This window comes from Natrix helvetica (genome assembly GCF_964273705.1).
Source record: "Natrix helvetica genome assembly, chromosome: 8".
NCBI lineage: Eukaryota > Metazoa > Chordata > Lepidosauria > Squamata > Natricidae > Natrix > Natrix helvetica.
The window spans coordinates 6,033,676-6,053,167 of NC_138559.1; the positions used below are offsets into that span (position 1 = coordinate 6,033,676).

The 19,492-nt window shown below is 49.7% G+C and overlaps 1 protein-coding gene across 1 annotated transcript in view; it reads left to right on the forward strand.

The window, feature by feature from the left end:
- FAM178B (family with sequence similarity 178 member B) overlaps positions 1–19,492 on the forward strand; it is a 276,725-nt gene that overhangs the window by 177,666 nt on the left and 79,567 nt on the right. Inside the window, exon 14 of the mRNA XM_081960741.1 lies at positions 8,541–8,631. Coding sequence (XP_081816867.1) covers positions 8,541–8,631 — 91 coding nt within the window. The remainder of the gene's footprint in view (positions 1–8,540; positions 8,632–19,492) is intronic.

A 19,492-nucleotide genomic window follows, 5' to 3' on the forward strand; every position in this document is an offset into this window, starting at 1 on the left:
CACTCATGTCGAGGGTGCCTGTGGAGGCCCAAGCACTCTGCCAGTGAAAACGGGCTCCCAAGCTCCGTTTTCGGCCCCAACAGCCTCCTGCAGCCCTCTGCCAGCAAAAACAGAGCTCAGGTGGGCCACGTGCTGCCTCCCAGGGCCCCGTTTTTAGCCACAATGGTCTCCTGCAGCCCTCTGCCAGCAAAAACAGAGCTCGGGGGGCATGTATGGCACCCCCTAGAGCTCTGTTTTCACTTATAGAGGGCTGCAGGAGGTGTTCGTGGCCATGGGCCGGTCTTTCACTGTTTCCAGGGCGACCCTGTGGGCCAAATCTAAGCACCTGCGGGCCGTATCTGGCCCGCAGGCCTTGAGTTTGACACCCTTGGTATAGGTACCCTGTTTGAGCAGGGCTAGCCTAGAAAACCTCTAAGGTCCCTTCAAGTTCTACTCTGATTGGTTGATCAGCATTTTGGCAATGAACAAATCTGCCTCTGAGAGTTGCAGCAGCTCTTCTGTCAGATAAGCCAAAGGATAGGATTTTCCCGCTGCTTAGAGCAACTTAGAGCAAGTTCACGTCCCGTTTGCTCCTCTTTTATGTCTTATCGGAGGGGCCAATCATCTCCAAGCCTTCCTCTCGAGTCGACCCTTTTTTCTTAATTGTTCTTGCCTTCTGGCAGCTCTGCACATGCGCACACTGGGAACAGACTCCAGCTGTTCTTCTGCCTCACTGATGTCTGGCTCTGAAGGCAGCTGATAACTGTCAAACGGCTCTGGCCCCCTCTCTGCCTCCGACACAGAGCCCTCATCAGAGCCTTCCCCAGACTCCAGGACCGGCCCATGTTCCTCCCCAACCTCCTCACTGTCCGAATCTGCTGGCAGGCCACAACATAAAGCTGCCAAGCTTGAGAAAGACTTTCTTTCTTCAAGAGCAGCAGAGGCACTTGGCAGGCTTCCTCGGTTTCGTCCAGCTATGTATGCAAACCTGTCACTAAGTCACATGGCTTGGTAACACACGTGGGGTTTGATGAATGTTCATTTTGACTTGTTGTGTCTTGCACGATCTGAGAATCCAACCACATTTGTCCGTCAACATATTCCTCAAGCCTGTTGTACGATTTAATGCAGCAACCAGGTTAAGTATGTTGTGCAAATGCGCTGCTGGTCCTCCTTTGTGTTCAGAATCCTCCAGAAACTTCCATAAAAACCTGGGAATCAGGCCGAGAAAGAAAAGATGGATCATTTAACCCTTCCTTTTCTTTGGAGAAGGCTCTTGATGATGCAGCTGGGGTCCTCTGCTCACTTCTGCTTCCATTGAATAGATAATAGAATAACAGAGTGGGAAGGGACCTTGGAGGTCATCTAGTTCCAGGGTCACCAACCTTTCAGACCTCAGGGACCACTAAAGGCAGAATTTTAAATCCAGCAGACCACTAATATGATCTGCCCAATGATCTGCTGGGTGGGCGTGGCTAGGTGGTCTTGTGACTGGGTAGGCGTGGCTAATTCATTGTCACTCATGTCAAGAGATGCTTCACCAGCCTCTACTCACCCCTCCCCTCCCAGCCACTCCTCGCCTGCTCGCCCGGGCTCCTTAGGGCCCCAACAGGAAGCAGTTGCTGGAGCCAAACAGCCACCATGAGAAAAAGTTGGCAAAACAGCTCAAATAAAATTGGATCTGACCGAGAAGGAGGCTCAGCAGAAGCACCTCACGGAGGACTAGGAGCATAGGCTTTCCAAGCAGAGGGAAGACCTGCAAGGCCAGGTGTCGGTGCCTGGAGGCTCAGTGGGCTGTGATGGTCAGCCAGTTCCAGGCCATGATGCAGTCCCACTGGAACGAGGCCCTCTGGCTCTTTGCCACCAGCGGCTCTTCCCTCCAGCCTTCACCCAAAGCCCCTCACCAAGAGGCCAAAGCAGACCCCAAGTCGGAAATTCTGCCCCCCTCCGACCTGCACAAAAAGACCCCGAAGGGGGAGACTCTCTGCAGCAACAGAAATATTCATTGCACGTGTCCGTCCCACGGGCCGTAGTTTGAGGACCCCTGATTTAGTGCAATATAAAAAATGCAAATAATTTTTCTGCGGACCACCATTTTCTCACAGACCAGCAGTGGTCCATGGACCCCCCGTTGGTGACAGCTGATCTAGTCCAACCTCCCGCCCAAGCAGGAGACCCTACACCATTTCTGACAGATCCAGTCCAATCTCTTTGGAAGCTTCCCGGGATGAAGCTCCCACGGCTTCTGATTTCAAACCAGCTTTTGTTCACACAATCAGATTGTGACCCTGCTGTTACTGGTGTACATACGTGGGTGTGTGAGGGGTGGGAATGGAGATTTTGCAGTATCCTTCCCCTGCCACGCCCACCAAGCCACACCCACAGAACCGGTAGTAAAAAACTTTGAATCTCACCACTGCGTAAAAGCGATTGGGATCTGTAGTACTTAGAGGCAATTACCACAAGGCAGGGTTAGTGGATGATGGGCTTCTCGCCTCGAATCGTCTGGAACTCAAAACTCGCCTGGCCAGCCGGACTCTGGGATGAGATGGGCAGGCAGGAATGGGTGTGGGCATGGGTGTCACGGAATTACAGGTTTCAGCTGGGAAAATAAACATGAAAGCGTTGTAAAAACCCTGCATCTGTTTTGACACGTCCCACGTCCCTGGAGAAATAAGAACAAGTAGGGCTAGTTAGAATTGTGAAAGAAAAACAGCCTTCTTTATCCCCCTCCCCCGGGGTGGCCAAACTCTTCTTCGCTTTTCTAATTGGAATCAAAGCCACCCACTGTCATTCCCAAGGCTGTTGGGCCAGAAGCGCTTGGAAGCTGAAGGCTCAGAAACCTCCGTGAAAAGAGGGCAGCGCAAATTTGAAGCTTTTCCACAAATCTTATTCTGTATACAGGTAGTCCTCGGCATATGTCCCAGTGGTGGGTTACGACCAGTACGCCCCAGTACGGGCATACCAGTGCCTGCCAGGAGCACCGGGTACCGTTCCGGTACTGTGCTCCGGAGGGCCCACCCACCCACCCAAGCTCCTTATCAGTGTTTGAGCTCTTTGGCGCTTCTGTGCATGCGCACAGAGTGTACAGTGCCGGTGTGACGTTCCGCCGAGCAGCTGAAGCATCGCGGAGGCATCACAGGAGGTAAGGGCGCATGCGCATGCTGCACAGATGTGCGTGCTTGCTGCGCGCATGCATGTGGACACCCGGCCCCATTGCACCGTACCAGTTGCAACGGGAGCTGGAACCCACCACTGGTATGTCCACAATTGATCCCAACATTTCTGTGGCTAAGCGAGAGTGTTGTTGAATGTCTTTTGCCCCATTCTGCGACCTTTCTTGCCACTGTTGTTAATTGAATTCCTGCCATTGAAGCTGACTTGACCGGAGCCCTATCGGAGCTTCAAGGTTGCCACACTAGAGTTCAGAGAAAGGGAGGGGGGATTAAAGATAGAGGGGTTTGTGTAGCCAAAGCAAAATGCTTTCTCTTGAGAACCAAGGACTTTCTCACACCTGGACCGTGGAAGGAGGAAGAAGGTCTTCCAGACGACCAAACAGCGTCTTGATTGGACCATGTGACTGATTGTTTTGGGTTTGGGAAAAACTTTCTCTTTTAACTAGGTTAGAGTCGGTTTTCACTTTATTTCCAATAAAGTTATCCTTCGCGGACTTTGCCTGCCTTGGAGTTTTGCTTGTTATGGATCTATTACTTGGAATCCTGTCAGCCGTGGTTAAGAGAGTAACAGGGTTGGCTTCCATGTTGAATTTGCCAGTCGGAAAGTCACAAAATGGGATCATGTGACCCTGGGACACAGGAACCGTCGTAAATATGAGCCGGTTGCAAATCATCTGAATTTTGATCATGGGAGTGCCGCTGCAATGATTGTAAGTGTGAAAAATGATCATCGGACAGTCACTAAACGAATGGTTGTAAGCCGAGGAATACGTGTATGCCCGACAAACAAACAAGACAATCAGTAGCAAAGAAAGATTACGTTTTCTGCCCCTTTCCCTAAATAAGTAACTACATTTCCTTATTACTTGATTATATTAGAATAAAATGCTCTTGTTGTCTTCAGCTCGGTATTGATTTTGTCCTCTGTTTATTAGGATTTTATTTTATGGTCACTCCTTGCTGTTTTAATGTGTCTCGATGCCTGTTCATGCCTTCCTCCTTTTATTGTTTCATATACCTTGCAACGTCTTGCAAATTGCTCAAGGGCGTATTTTTATGAAGGGCACACTACAAATATAGTTTAAATAAAAGAAAACAAGGGCCGGGTGAGAGAGTGCGGCTGCGGTCTTGGCTTGTTTGAATGTACTCGGAGGGCACCTCTTCTTTGGAATCTTACAAAATTGCTTTTCGTGTGTATGTGTGTGTGTGTGTGTGTGTGTGTGTGAGAGAGAGAGAGAGAGAGAGAGAGAGAGAGAGAGAGAGTGAGGAGAGAGAGAGGGAGAGCAAAGAAGAGGCAAAGAGCAAGAGGGGAGGGAGGGAGGAAGAGGGAGAGAGGAGTAGTGGGGACAGAGAGGGAAGGAGGGAGAGGAAGTAGGAAAAAAGGGAAAGGGAGGAAGAGAGAGGGGGAGGGGGAGAGAAAAGGAATGGAAGGGATAGAAGAGGAGGAAGAGGGCGAGAGACGTAGTGGAGTGACAGAAAGAAAGAGAAGGGTGGGGGAGAGAGAAGGAGTGGTAGGGAGAAGGGGAGAGAAGGGGAGGGGAGAGCAAGAGGGAAGGGAGAGAGAGGAGTGGGAGGGAGGGAGAGGGGGAGGAAGACAGAGAGAGGAGTAGTGAAGAGGGAGAGGGGGGGAATGGAGTAGTGGGGAGAGAGAAAGGGAAAGAGAGTAGGGAGAGAAAGTAGGAGTGAGAGGATGAAAGGGAGAGTCAGGGTGGGAGAGAGAAGGAGTGGGAGGGAGAGGGAGGGAAAGGGAGAGGGAAGAAGAGAGGGGGGGAGGAAAAGGGAAAGAGTGAGAGGCGTAGTGGGGGGAGAGAGGAAGTAGGGAGAAAGGGAGAGAGAAGGAGAGGGAGGAAGAGGGAAAGAGGGAGAGGGAAAAAGAGACAGAGAGGGAGAGAGAGGGAGGAAGAGGGAAAGAGCGAGAGGAGTAGTGGGGAGGGAGAAAAGGAGAGAGTCAGGGAGAAAGGAGGAAGGGGGAAAGAGGGAGAGGGAAAAAGAGAGAGACAGAGAGACCGAGAGAGGGAGAGAGAGGGAGGAAGAGGGAAAGAGTGAGAGGAGTAGTGGGGAGAGAAAGAGGGAGTGGGAGAGAAGAAGTGGGAGGGAAAGAGCGAGAGAGCAGGAGGTATGAAATCTCAGTGTAGGTCTCCATCCACACATCTGCTGCAGACAGTTTGCCTTGTGGAGCAATTGTCACACTGTGCCAGATTTCAGGATTGCACACACGTACCAACAGTTCAGCATTTACACAATTCCTAAGAGATGGCTTCTGCAGGAGGAACGTGAGAAGCCGTTTCTTCAGCAACAGAAAATATTTACAGGTAGTCCTCGACTTACGACCGGTTGCTTAGCAACGCTTTGAAATTACAATCACCCTCCAAAGGGCATTTAACGTTCCTATTTCAAAGTTACAGCCCCCTCCTCTCCCTGTGGGTCCCATGCTCACGTTTTGGGCCCCTTAGCAACCAGATTCCCCTTTCCTGCGATTTGCAGCATCCCAGGGTCCTGCGGCCGAAATTTCTCACAGTTTTTGTGCTGATCTCTGACATTCACTTCCGCTTTCTGACAAAAACACCCTTTGGGTAACATGGATTCCCTCAACGACGACCTTCACTTTTACGGCCACTGCAAAACATGTTGTAAAGTCAAGCCCAGTCACATGGTACCTGCTTAACCATTGCAACTATTTGTGTCCATAATTCTGGGCTCAAGTACTGTCGTAAGTCGAGGACTACCAGTACTGAAGAAGAGTAGCCTCATGGCTTACCTCAAGTTACTTATCCCAGCATTAATAAACTTGGTATACAGATAGCTTACTCTCTGGAGAAGAATACTGTGAGGGTAAGACACCCCTAACACCCCTCAGGGTGTGTGTTCTTTTAAGATGCAGCCTGTTGTGCCTTCAAATGGCTTCTACTGTACAGCGCAGTGGAGTTGCCATGGTAACGGCTTCACAGTACTCCACAAGGGGGCTCCCTCTGGTAAGGGGGAAAATCCAACATTAGAAATTACGTTTGGTCCAGACATTTCCCCCCTATAAATAAATACCAGGTTATCAAATAGTAATTATTAAAGGACAAAGGAAGCATAATTTGCCAGACTATTGGGACCTGTTTACGTTTTTTAATCATCCTAAGGGACTTTCTGCGGTCCCACTTCCACATTCCCAGGGCAGAAGGGCCTGTGATTTAAAAATTAACCTCCTCTTAAGCTCCTCTTTAAATAATAATAAAAAGACATCCCTGCAGATTTTACTCCACTAGTCACTACTGACTGTAGGGAGCAGTTCTTGTCTCCATTTCAAGGTCATTTCCACAGCCGTGTGGCCAGCATGACATCACAGAGCACTGTTATCTTCCCACTGAAGTGGTACCTATTTATCTACTCACCTTTGCATGCTTTTGAAACGACTAGATGGGCAGGAGCTGAGGCGAGGAAGGGAGCTCACCCTGTCGCGTGGTGCTCAGGTCTCGAACCTGGGCTGCCGGCTTTCCAGCCAACAAGCCCAGTGTCTTAACCACTGAGCCCCCGTCCTGTCCTCCCTCTTTGGATGGTGGGCTTGAATTAGATATGCTCTTCCAAATATAGTTGTTGCCTTTGTTATATCAGGAACAATGGACAGAAACTGATCAAGGAGAGATTCAACCTAGAAATAAGGAGGAATTTTCTGACAGTGAGAACAATCAACCCATGGAATTGAAGTTGCTTTTGGAAGTTGTGGGAGCTTCATTCCTGGAGATTTTCAAGAGGAGACTGGACTGCCTTCTGTCAGAAACGGTGTCGGGTCTCCTGCTTGGGGGTGTGTGTTAAACTAGATGACCTACAAGGTCCCTTCCAACTCTGTTAATCTGTATCCGTGTGGAGACTGCTGGGAACAAGAGTGGGGACCAGGCTCACAACAACAGGCTTGTAACGAGTGACCTGTTTGCTGAGGAAATTTCAGGCCTCGTGTTGTTACTGGAGGCGGTGCAGTTCTCTGCAGCTCGTGCTGGAAACAGGATGCATCTGTGGCACTTGCAAAATAAAAGAGCTGAGTGTAAGCCTGAGAGTTGGATGAGAGAGATTCAACTGTGAGTGTTTATTTAGCTCCAGAGGGCAGTGGGATGTCCACCATTAACCCCCCACCAGGGGCAGGTTGCTGCCTGCGTTACTGCCTGTTCATTGGGCACATGCGCAGTTGCCTGCAAATATTTCAGTGGCATGGGTGACGGGGAACTAGTTTAGGGTGTGGCCAGCCTGTGGTCCCTATCAGTTTGGCGACCCATTCCCAGTTTCTACTACTGGTTCGGCGGAACTGGTGGGAACCGGTAGCAATGCACCTCTGCCCCCCATCTTCTTTCTGAGGTCTGTGGAGATGGATTCGATGGGAAACTCCCACCTACCTCACTGTCTTTGTATCCACCTAACTGATCCGTCTCCAGGAAGGTGGCATTAGGATCAGCCCAAGAAATTTGGGCACCTGAGACATAACATGGAACGTGGAATCTTCAGGTCAGGAGAGACCTCAGAGGTCTTCTAATCCGACCCTGCTCAAGCAGGAGATCTTGGTGGTGCAGTGGTTAGAGTGCAGTACTGCAGGCGACTTCTGCTGACTGCCGGCAGTTCAAATGTAACAAGGTTGACTCAGCCTTCTGTCCTTCCGAGGTCATTAAAATGAGGACCCAGATTGTTGGGGGGTCATATGCAGGGGTGGGTTCTGACAGTCACTACTGCCGGTTTGCTTATGGGCATGCCATGCGCGCATGCTGCAGGTGCATGCACAGAGGACTAAAAAGTGCTCTGCACATGCACAGAAGCAAAAAAACCCCAACTGGTTCAGGGGCGTGGCAGGCCTGGGTCGCTAGGACCAGCCAAGCTACTATCAGTTCGGTTTGGACGAACTGGTCTGAACCAGTAGGAACCCACTTCCTATGGGAGGGTCCATTCACCTACGGCTTTACTCCCAAGTCTTAGCTGTTCTTTTCTTCTGGCAGCTCTTCACATGGACACACTGGGAACAGGCTCCAGCTGTTCTTCTGCCTCACTGATGTCTGACTCTGAAGGCAGCTGATAACTGTCAGATGGCCCTGGCCCCCTCTCTGCCTCCGACACAGAGCCCTCATCAGAGCCTTCCCCAGACTCCAGGACTGGCCCATGTCCCTCCCCAACCTCCTCACTGTCCAACTCTGCTGGCCACTGGTGGCCAAAACCATTTGTTTGTTTATCTCTGTTTGTTTACATGTATTGGCTGCCCATCTTACCTGGCTAGCCAAACCAAAAGAATGGGGGCAAGTGAGGCGGGGAAAACCTTGGAATTTGCCAACTCCATGGCAGACTGAGCACCCGGGTTGGGAAGGGAATACAAGGCAGTTAAAAGAGCCACTGATGAGCATCTCACCTGTCCTTCCTCCCCAGACAACTACGCAGAAATCTCAGCCTCTACTTCATTATGAAGCTTCTTGGAAAAATGAAGATGGCCCCAAACAACTGGCAAGAAGAAATCCAGGTGAGTTTAGGAAACCAGGAGAAGAGAAGGAAAGGGTCAGGGGTGATGCTTCATTGATTCTCTTTCCGCACAATGGGAGGTATCTTGGAATAATTGGGGGGGGGGGTCATCCCCAAGAGAAGGTGTTGAGGGGTGTTGAGTTTTGTTTATGGACCGTTTCCTATTAATTTGTGAAAACCACTCCTTGTGAAAGAGGCATTTCACTGGTAAGGGGGTAGCGTAGAACAGCATCTACCAATCTCAAAAACTTTCAGATCTGGGGACTTCAAGTCCCAGAATTCCCCAGCCAGCCATGCATGCATGCTTGACTGGGGAATTTTGGGAATTGAAGTCCCCAGATCGTAGAGTAGCTAAGATGAACAAGGCTGTAGAATTGGATTGCTGAATGGCATGTGAAAAGTCCAGGGACACCATAGAGAGCTTTAGAATCACAGCCTAGTAAATTGGGCCTCCATAAACTAAAATACATTGGCGGGGCTCACCCTGCTTGCTACCGGAGGCTAAAATATCTTCGTACGCATTGTGTTCTTCAGTGGATTCTACAAAACCCAACCATTTGGCCAGGTCACTCTTTGGAGGCCTTTGCACCCTTGCTGATCCTCACATCAACCAACCAAGGAGTTGAACTGAAGACGATGCACAAATCAAACGGATTCCTCGGGTTTAGTTCGTTGCCATTAAATCTGCCGTACACATTGCTGCAGACGACTCTCTCAATAGTCTAAACAGGCCCCCCACATGTCACAGATATGTGCTTCCACCCAGGGGTGGGTTCCGGCAGGCACTACTGCGGTTTGCTCGCATGCACACCGTGCGCGCGTGCGCAGTGCAATAAAAATTGTTATGTGCAGAAGCAGAAAACAAGATGGTGGTGCCTATGGCGCCGCCTGGAGAAACAGTTTAGAGGCGTGGCAGGCCTGGGTCGCTGTTGATTCCAAATCACTTTGGCCGAACCAGTCTGAATCGGTAGGAACTCATCACTGCTTCCACCCTGTCTGTCTGTCTGTCTGTCTGTCTGTCTGTCTATCATCTATCTATCTATCATCTAATTTTATTTATATATTTTTCTTTAACATTCATAAGTGTTTAGTGAACAGTGTATTATCTGGGTCAATATATTTTGCATACAATTCTGATAGTGACATTACCATTTAAATATACATACTCATACTTTAAAAAGGGGCACGGTGGCTCAGTGGCTAAGCTGAGTTTGTTGACAGTTTGGAGGTTCAACTCCCTAGCACCACGTAACAGAGTGAGCTCCCATTACTTGTCCCAGCTGTTTGAAAGCACTTAAAAATGCAAGTAGAAAAATAGGGACCATCTTTGGTGGGAGGGTAACAGCGTTCTGTGCGCCTTTGGGGTTTAGTCATGCTGGCCACATGACCAGGGAGACGTCTTCGGACAGCGCTGGCTCTTCGGCTTCGAAACGGAGATAGAGTAGGGAACGACTAGCACACATTGTATATCCAAGCGGAACCTTTACCTTTTTAATCATATTTTTTCATCATCTAACATTTGTGTATAGATAATATTATTTTCCCAGCTTCTATTTTCTACTTCTTTTTTCTAACTCTTATTGGAATAACCACCGTGTTGAAAAGTATTCTACGTCTATCCATCATCTCTCGCCCCCTTTTAGAATTTCAACTCTTATTAACTTTTGGGTTAATCTGTCCTGCTTCTCCTCTGGTATCTTGCAAAACTCCTTTTGTCGTTTTTTAATTTAATCTAAATAAAGAGTCTTCCAAGATAGCCGAACAGTTATGTGGGTGTCCCAAGGAAGGGAGGGAGGGAGAGCAGAAGATAGGAAGTGTTGTCCCAGCCACGTTGCTCCACCGACTGGCTCCTGTCTACAGAGGAGGTCTTTGAAGATCCACTCAGAGGGACATCCTGCATCCTGCCCGATTTCCAAGAATACGCAGCGTTGAGGACATTTGGTAATAGTTTCCTCCTCATCTGGGTACTATCATTTCCCAGGAGTTTTAAAAAAGGGGGAGGGGAGAGGGGAGGAAACCCACAAAATGACTTTTCAAGAAGACCGCGCACCACATGTGACCGAAGAAAACCGAGATGCTTCCTGGCTTTGATTTCCCCACTTTGATCCTGACTGCCTGAGTCTTTTCCTCGTTTTTTTTTTTTTTTTTTTTTTGCGGTTGGGGGGCTCATGAAGGGTGGTGAGATCTCCCCCCTTCTTCTCCCCCCCTCCGAGGAAAGCCACATAAGAGAGAGAGACCTGGGTTGTTTTTTTTCTTCAATGGACTTTCTCGAAGACTTCTCTAAAAAGCTTCGTTTTTGTCCGCTGCCTCCTCGGGATATTAGCGCTTCTTATTGCTCATTCACGCAGGCCGCCAGCCATCCGTGGGAAGGCCTGGCGTTTAATTCGTAACCCCAGATGAGATGAAAAAAGAATGCCTTCTTTGTAGGTGATTTTAAAATAAATAAATAAAATTACAGGACTCCTTTGTTTCCGAGTCATAATTGAGCATTAACTCAATGGAAAGGGCTTTGGGTTTCTCAGCCAATTTTCATTCTTCACACTTGGCATTTATATATTGTTTTTAGGGCGTTGAAAATTCCCGACAAGCCTCACCTCAGTTATCTTTGCTGGAGTCTGCAAAATTAATTAGAAAGGCAGCATTGCTCCCCTCACAGAGGAAGGATGGGAGGGTGTTTTTTTTCTGGCGGCAGAGGCGGTTTTGTACTGAGGGCCACATTGTTAGGAGTGGGCTGCTACAGGTTCGCCCAGATTTGGGAGAACCGGTAGCTAACGTTATGGCTGGTTTGGAGAACCTCCAAATCCCACCACTGACTGGCCCACCTACCAGGCCCCACCCCTGCCACCCCACCACTCCCCTCCCAGGAGTCTCCACGTGGCCTGTTTTGGATGCGAGGTAAGTACCTGGCCCACATGGAGGCTCGGGGGAGGGGAGGAAAGGGGCCTCTCAGAAGGCCAGGGGAGGCAGTTTTCGCCTCCAGGAAGCTCGAGGAAAGCCTTCAGAGTCTGGGGAAAGTGAAAACACACACACCACGACTAGGCCACGTCCACCATGGCCATTCCCACCCAGAAACCAGGCAGAGAATCCGTTGCTGAAATTTTTGAAGCCCATCTGTGCATGTTGTTGCCCGAAGTGGACGGAGATAAAATTGGAGGTGCGCAGAGTCGAGAGCAGAAATAGAAGGAGGTGCACGTTTTATCTCGGCCTCTCTGCTTTTCTCTCTTCTTTCCATTGATCTCTCTTTTTCTTTTTTTCCTCAGCTGAGTTGGACCACAGGTAGTAAAGGGCTCCATAGTGGCTCACTTCTGAGGTAAACTGATCTTCCTCCACTGCAGTCTTAATGCCCCATAGCAGGGGTGTAAAAATCAAGGCCTGCGGACCGGATTCAGCCCACGAGGTGGTTAGATCAGGCCCGCGGGGCTGCCCTAGAAACAGTGAGGGACTGGCCTGCGGTGGCTCTGCCAGTGAAAACGGGCTCCCGAGCTCTGTTTCCGGCCACAACAGCCTCCTGCAACCCTCTGCCAGATAAAATGTGGCCCTCCCAAACTCCGTTTTCAGTGACAGGCGGTTGCAGGAGGCAGTCACTGCAGGAAACAGAGCCCGAGAGCCCATTTCCACTCGCAGAGCGCTTGGGCCGCCACAGGCACTCCCGACATGAGTGACATCAAGATGGCCACAGCCACACACACACACATACCAGAGGTGGTATTCAGCCAGGTCTCTCCGGTTCAGGCAAACTGGTAGCAACGTCCGCAGGAGGCTCCGCCCACCCATCCCGACATAATGCACCAGCACTGCGCATGCGCAGAAGGTGGTGGGCATGTGCAGATGTGGCACGTGCGCTCACATTTGTGAAGCAATAGGGAAGGTAAGTGATTCCCCCCCGGTCCCCTCCTCTCTCTCACACACACAGTGAAATAGCAATGCTTGGACATATAGGAACAGCAGATGGTGTTGTTAGATCAGGGGTATCAGTGTGGCCACAATGTGGTCAGATCCATCCTGGTCTACCCAATGCGAAGAGGAAACATGCCAGCATTTTAGGGAGTGGCATCAAGCTGGCCACGCCCATCCAGTCAGCCACAGCCCTGATGCGGCCCTCAATGAAATTGAGTTTGACACCCCTGCCTCAAAGAAAGAAGGGACCGAGTGGGAGGTCCCCCTGCTCTTTGGGAGCCCAAGATCTGCCATACTCAGAGAGCGTTCCGGAAGGGTCAAATTCTCCATCGCCGTCCCCCCCCCTTTGCGGCGACGAAAGAATGAGTCCCAAAAAACCCCGTGAAGATCTTGCTCAATTTAAAACGAGCCTCTTCCCACCACCAGGAGGGGGGAAACCTGTTGAATGGAGGCATACGTCTCTCTTCTCTCCTCCAGCAGCTGTGTACGTTTTTTAAAAAAATTGCCAACTCGACTTCCCCTGCAGGCCCTCACCGCCTCAACTTCTCCGTCTTCTGCACTTTTTAAGGCATGCAGGTGAACGGCTTATGTTTGTCTATACGCATATTGACATACTGTACCTTCCGTGATTCATCCTGGCAGTAGCTATTGTTGAAATATTCTCCACCGCTACTTTTGAGGGAAGGCAAATACGATGAATAAGTTAATCGGCAGGCACAACGGAGAACGGTGGGAATGGACGGGAAGGAGCGGGAGATCTGACAGATTGCCTTCACTCTCCCCACCCTCTTCCCCTGCCCCACCCCCGGCCCCCACCCCAGCGCTCTGTGAAAATGAAATTTCTGCTGATTTGTTCACATTCAAAACCTCCACCGGGTTACGCAGAGGGTGAAAGTTGCTTTGGAAGCAGGAAAGTGGTGTCGAGGGCAGGAGAGAGAACAATGTTTTTTAACAGGGCAAGCCCACACAGGGGTTTAGGGCAACCAGTTCATGCCTGTTCACCCTGAGCAAGACACACCATGTCAAGCAGGGTGAGTTCTGGCAGCCTCTTCTGCCAGTTCGCTCAGGGGGGCGCTGCGTTCGCACTTGATGCGTGCTGCGGTCACGCATGCACAGTACAATTAAAATTGCCCATGCACAGAAGCAAAAAACAAGATGGCGGCTCCTATAGCAGCGCCTATGGTGGCGCCGGGAGAACCGGTTCTGGAGCGTGGCAAGCCTGCGTGGCCGAACCAGGCCAAACTGGTAGGAACCCACCACTGATGTCAAGGCTAGCCAGGATGGAGGAGGTAATCCCAGGAAGGAAGCCATCTTGGTTTCCCCTGCAATCCCCTCGAATGCGACCGTTAGGGCTTCAGAACAAAACTTAGCAAGTGACAAACTCAGGACCCAAACGGATCTTGACAGACTTGAACAATGGGCCCTATCCAACAAAATGAAATTTAATATCGAAAAAAGCAAGGTTTTACACTTAGGCAGGAAAAAAACACCAAGGTACAAGTATATATATATATACCGCCGAACTGCCGACCTTTCTGATCAACAATCTCAGTGTCTTAGCCACTGAGCCACCACGTCTCACACACACACACACACACACACACGTGTGTGTGTGTGTGTGTGACGTGGTGGCTCAGTGGCTAAGACACTGAGATTGTTGATCAGAAAGGTCGGCAGTTCGGCGGTTCGAATCCCTAGTGCCCTTTAACGGAGTGAGCTCCCATGACTTCTCCCAGCTTCTGCCAACCTAGCATTTCGAAAGCATGTAAAAATGTAAGTGGAAAAATAAGGACCACTTTGGTGGGAAGGTAACAGCGCTCCATGCGCCTTCGGCATTTAGTCATGCTGGCCATATGACCACGGAGACGTCTTCAGACAGCTCTGGCTCTTTGGCTTTGAAACGGAGATGAGCACCGCCCCCTAGAGTCAGGAACGACTAGCACATGCGTGCAAAGGGAACCTTGACCTTTACCTTACAAGCATATATTAGGCGGGACCTGGCTCAAAAACAGTAACTGTGAGATGGACCTTGGAGTCCTAGCGGATGATCACTGAAACAGGAACCAGATCCTGCGTTGTGTAAGCAGGAAGCATAGAATCAAGATCACGTGAAGTATTAGTAGTGCTTTATAAAGCCTTAGGAAGGCCACTCGTGGAATCCCGCGTCCAGTTTTGGTCACCACATTACAAAAAAGATATTGAGACTTTCGAAAAAGTGCAAAGAAGAACAACTAAGATGACTAAAGGCCTGAAGGCTAAAAGATACCAAGAACAGTTAGAAGATTTTGGTTTGGCTAGTCTAAAGGAAAGAAGGACTAGGGGTTAGCCGTATGATAGTGGTATTCCAACATTTGAGGGGCTGCCACAAAGAAGAGGGGGTCAAACTATTCTCCAAAGCACTAGAAGGCAGGGCAGGAAAGATTGGATGGAAACTAATCAAGGAGAAGAAGCAACCTGGAATTAAGGAGAAACTTCCTAAAAGTGAGGACAATTAATCAATGGAACGGCTTGCCTTCAGATGTTGTGGGTGCTTCATCACTGGAGGTTTTTAAGAAGAGACTGGATAGCCATTTGTCTGAAATGTTACAGGGTCTCCTGCTTAAGCAGGGGGTTGGACTAGAAGACCTCCAAGGTCCCTTCTAGCTCTATTCTGAATTGAAAGTTGAGAGTTTCCCTTCATTGGTCAAATAAGAGGAGAAGACAAGACAACCCCGGAAGATTTTTCCTCCCCTTGGAGAAAAGCTCTTTAACTTAAATTTACATCATCCTGTGTCAGCTATTAAATCTTCAGCTGACTGGGTTTCCATCCCGTGGAGGAGACCCTCCGACGGAAGGCTTCCCCGAGCCCATCTCTCTGCAAACTGCAGCTCAGCAAAAACTTGCTCTCTGCAAATGCTGAATTGGCAGCCTTCAGGTCCCTGCGGCCTGAGTCTGCAGCAATCCCAAAGGGGCTCCATGCAGCTCCGTTGCTCCTGACTCTGCTCAAGGGACTCCCCCCCCCCAGTTTATGCCTTTTTGCCCTCCAGTCTGTTGCTGATTATGGTACATCTGCACACCTCTGGCCATGCTTTGAAATCAGGTTTCACATGCTCGTTCTCAGATTTTTGAGACGTTCAGGGGCGCTTTACATAATGGGGAGGGGGGTGGGGGAGAGCAATATGATACTGTACTATTTTATAGCAGGAGTAGGGCTGGGCTTAGTATTTTGGGGTGAGGCTGCAGTAGGAGGGCTGAAAATCCAATATGCTCATTTGTGGGATGGATGGATGGATGTGGAGGAGGAGAAGGAAGAAGAAGAAAGAAGAAGAAGAAGAAGAAGAAGAAGAAGAAGAAGAAGAAGAAGAAGAAGAAGAAGAAGAAGAAGAAGAAGAAGAAGAAGAAGAAGAAGAAGAAAGATGTGAACAGAGAAGGAAAAGAAGGAGGGAGAAAAAGGGATGGATGGAGAAGAAAGAAAGAGAAAGATAGAAGTGAACAGATAGAAGGAGAGGAAGGAGGGAGGGAGAAAGAGGGAGAGAGGATTGGATGGATAATGGAATAAAAGGAACGGAGGAAGGAAAATAAAAGAAGAAGTGAACAGAGAAGGAAAAGAAGGAGAGAGAAAAAGGGAGGTGTGGGTGGGCAGAAAGAAAGAAGGAAGGAAGGGCAAGGAGGAAGGAAGACAGTATTCGAGGTGGTATCTGATCCTAGCTGTACCATATTTTAAACTGCTATGTGGGAATTGCTCTCCCAACTTTGTAAAGTTGGCAGAAAGTTGTACAATGGAAGGTGGCCATCGGAGGGAAGGGAAATGAACCCCGCTGCTCAGTTAGGCTGAGTCCAGAGGTTCCTGAATCACAATCAAATTCTTCAAGCAACAATGGGTAGGGAGGGGTATATTTTCTCTTTCCTTTCCTTCATTTCGTTTTCCAGAGCTGACGACACTGGTGGCCTCTGCTACCCATCCGAGCAATCCCTACTTTAAAACCTCCCGACTGCCCTGCTACTGATTTGGTGGCTTGAAAGTCGAGGGGCCTAGGGCTTATAGTTGGGGAGGGGTGGTGAAGCAACCGCCTTACGCACAATATTTTTTTCCTCTGCCCGCTTTTGAAAAAGAACCAGTCCAATCCACGGCTGGCTTCCAGCCTCAGCAGAACGAAGAGGAAGAAGAAGCCATTAACAGAGTTAAGGAAGGGATCTTGTAGGTCATCTAGTCTAACCCCCCACCCAAGCAGGAGACCCTACACCATTTCTGACAGTCCAGTCTCTTCTTGAAAGCCTCCAGAGATGAAGTTTCCACTACTTCTAAAGGCAATTTCTGTTCCATCGGTTGATTGTTCTCACTGTCAGGAAATTCCTCCTTGTTTCCAGATTGAATTGCTCCTTGGTCAGTTTCCATCCACTATTCCTTGTCTGGCCTTCAGGTGCTTTGGAAAATAGCTTGCCCCCCCTCCCTCATCTCTGTGGAAGCCCCTCAGACATTGGAAGATTACTCTCATGTCTCCCCTGGTCCTTCTCTTCACTAGACTAGCCACCCTTAGTTCCTGCAACCGTTCTTGATATGTTTTAGCCTCCAGTCCCCTCATCCTCTTGGTTTCTCTTCTCTGCACTCTTTCTAGAGTCTCAACATATTTTTTATAGTGTGGTGACCAAAACTGGATGCAATATTCTAGGGGTGGTCTTACTAGGGCTTTAAGACTTTAGAAAATGGCTTGATCCCCCTCCTCTCTGTGGCAGCCCCTTAAATATTGGAAGATGCTATCCTGTCTGCACTCGTTCTTCTCTTCACTAGACTAGACATACCCAATTCCTGCAACCATTCATCGTATGTTTTAGCCTCCAGTCCCCTCATCATCTTGGTTGCTCTTCTCTGCACACTTTCTAGAGTCTCAATATCTTTTTATAGTGTGGTGAAAACTGGATGCAGTACTCTAGGTGTGTGGTTTTACTAAGGCTTTAAGACTTTGGTTGCTGTCAAAGCTCACTTGCGAGTCCCTTAATCTCCAACAGTTTAAATTCTTCACACTTGTGCTATGTAAACGGCAGGGTGGGCTTTCTAACCCACTCTTCTGTTTGAGGGGGGAGGCTGGAAATAGTGCTGTCTCCACCACTGGAGGCCAGGAAGAGCGAAGGATGTTTCCCAGGCTCCTGCCGAGATGACAACATACGGCTCATCCTCTCATCGGCTTTCCGAGGGGCTCGTTTTTGGTTTTTCTTCTTCTTCTGGAATCCGGACCTGGCACCCACGTCACTCCACTCCGGCTCCCATGCCCACTTCGCTGGGAGACAAAGAGGCCGCTTCAAGAGAGGTTGGGACTCTGGGGGTCAGCGCCCTGTAAATGGAGGGCTTTCAGCAGGAAACCCACATCCTCTCCTCCAGAAGGTCAGGCGCGTTGGAAGCAACAGAGCCTGCCTTTCACGGTGACCTTTGCTGATCCCCCTCCCCTCCCCCTGCCTCTCCCTTGGGGGTTGAAACTGGCTCCGCTCCACTTGCTCGCTTGTTTCCTTTTTAGGCTTGGAAATCCAAGTTCCTGCAACCGTTCTTCATAACAGCAGGCCCGCACCCTCCACTGCTTGTGCAAATGGAGTTGTACACACACACCTGCAACTCACATGCCATCTCCCCCAACCCCCAATACCAGTCCACCATTCTGGAAAGATTGGGGACCACTGCCATAAGAAGATATTTAACATCCGTGGTTTTGGGGTTGAGTATCACCTCTATGCTGATGATACTCAGCTGTATATTTCAACTCCAAACCACCCCAACGAGGCTGTCGAAGTGATGTCCCGGTGTTTGGAGGCCGTTGGGGTCTGGATGGGGGACAACAGACTTAAACTCAACCCCTCCAAGACTGAGTGGCTGTGGCTACCGGCACCTCGGTTCAGCCAGCTGATCCCATCGCTGGCCATAGGGGGCGAACAACTGCCCCCTGTGGAACGGGCGCGCAATTTGGGCGTCCTCCTTGATGCCCGGCTGTCAATGGATGACCATGTGGCAGCCGTGGCAAGGGGGGCGTTCCACCAGGTTCGCCTGGTGCGCCAATTGCGCCCCCTACTGGACCGGGATGCCCTACGCACGGTCACTCATGCGCTGGTGACGTCCCGCCTGGATTACTGCAACGCTCTCTACATGGGGCTGCCCTTGGGACGCGCCCGGAGACTGCAGTTAGTTCAGAACACAGCCGCGCGGGCTGTGATGGGGAGTACGAGGTACTCCCACGTAACACCTCTCCTGCGCGAGCTGCACTGGCTGCCTGTGGTTTTCCGGGTGCGTTTCAAGGTGCTGATTACCATCTTTAAAGCGCTCCATGGCACGGGACCTAGTTACTTGCGGGATCGCATCCTTCCACATACATCCCTGCGGCCAATACGCTCACACAGGGAGGGACTTCTCCTGGTGCCGTCCACTAGGCAATGCCAGCGGGCGACACCGAGGAGTAGGGCCTTCTCTGTGATGGGCCCAACCCTCTGGAATGACCTCCCCCCCGACATTAGAACCACTTCTGACCTCCGCTCCTTCCGGCAAAAACTGAAGACCCACCTGTTCCGATTAGCAGGCCTGGCATAATTCAACTGTCCCTCCTGGCAAATGTATTATATCTGGTTATTTTAGGGGCTTTTTAATTTACTGTATTTGTTTTTAGGGGTTTGAATTTATTTTATATCTGCTTTGTACAGTTCTTTTAACTACATTTTAACCTCCTCCATGTCAATTGTCAACTGTACATATTTAATTTAATTTTATTGTATCCTGTTATATTTTGTATGAACTGTACACCGCCCCGAGTCCCTTGCGGGAGAGGGGGCGGTCTAGAAGCATTAAATATTATTATTTATTATTATTAACAGATTGCAAAAATAATATATATGAAATGCTTAGAACAGGGGTCTTTGCTGGCTGGGGAATTCTGGAAGTCCGCCAGGCTTAAAGTTGCCAAAGTTGGAGACTCCTGTCTTAGAACACCTGCAAGAGCTCACATCCTATT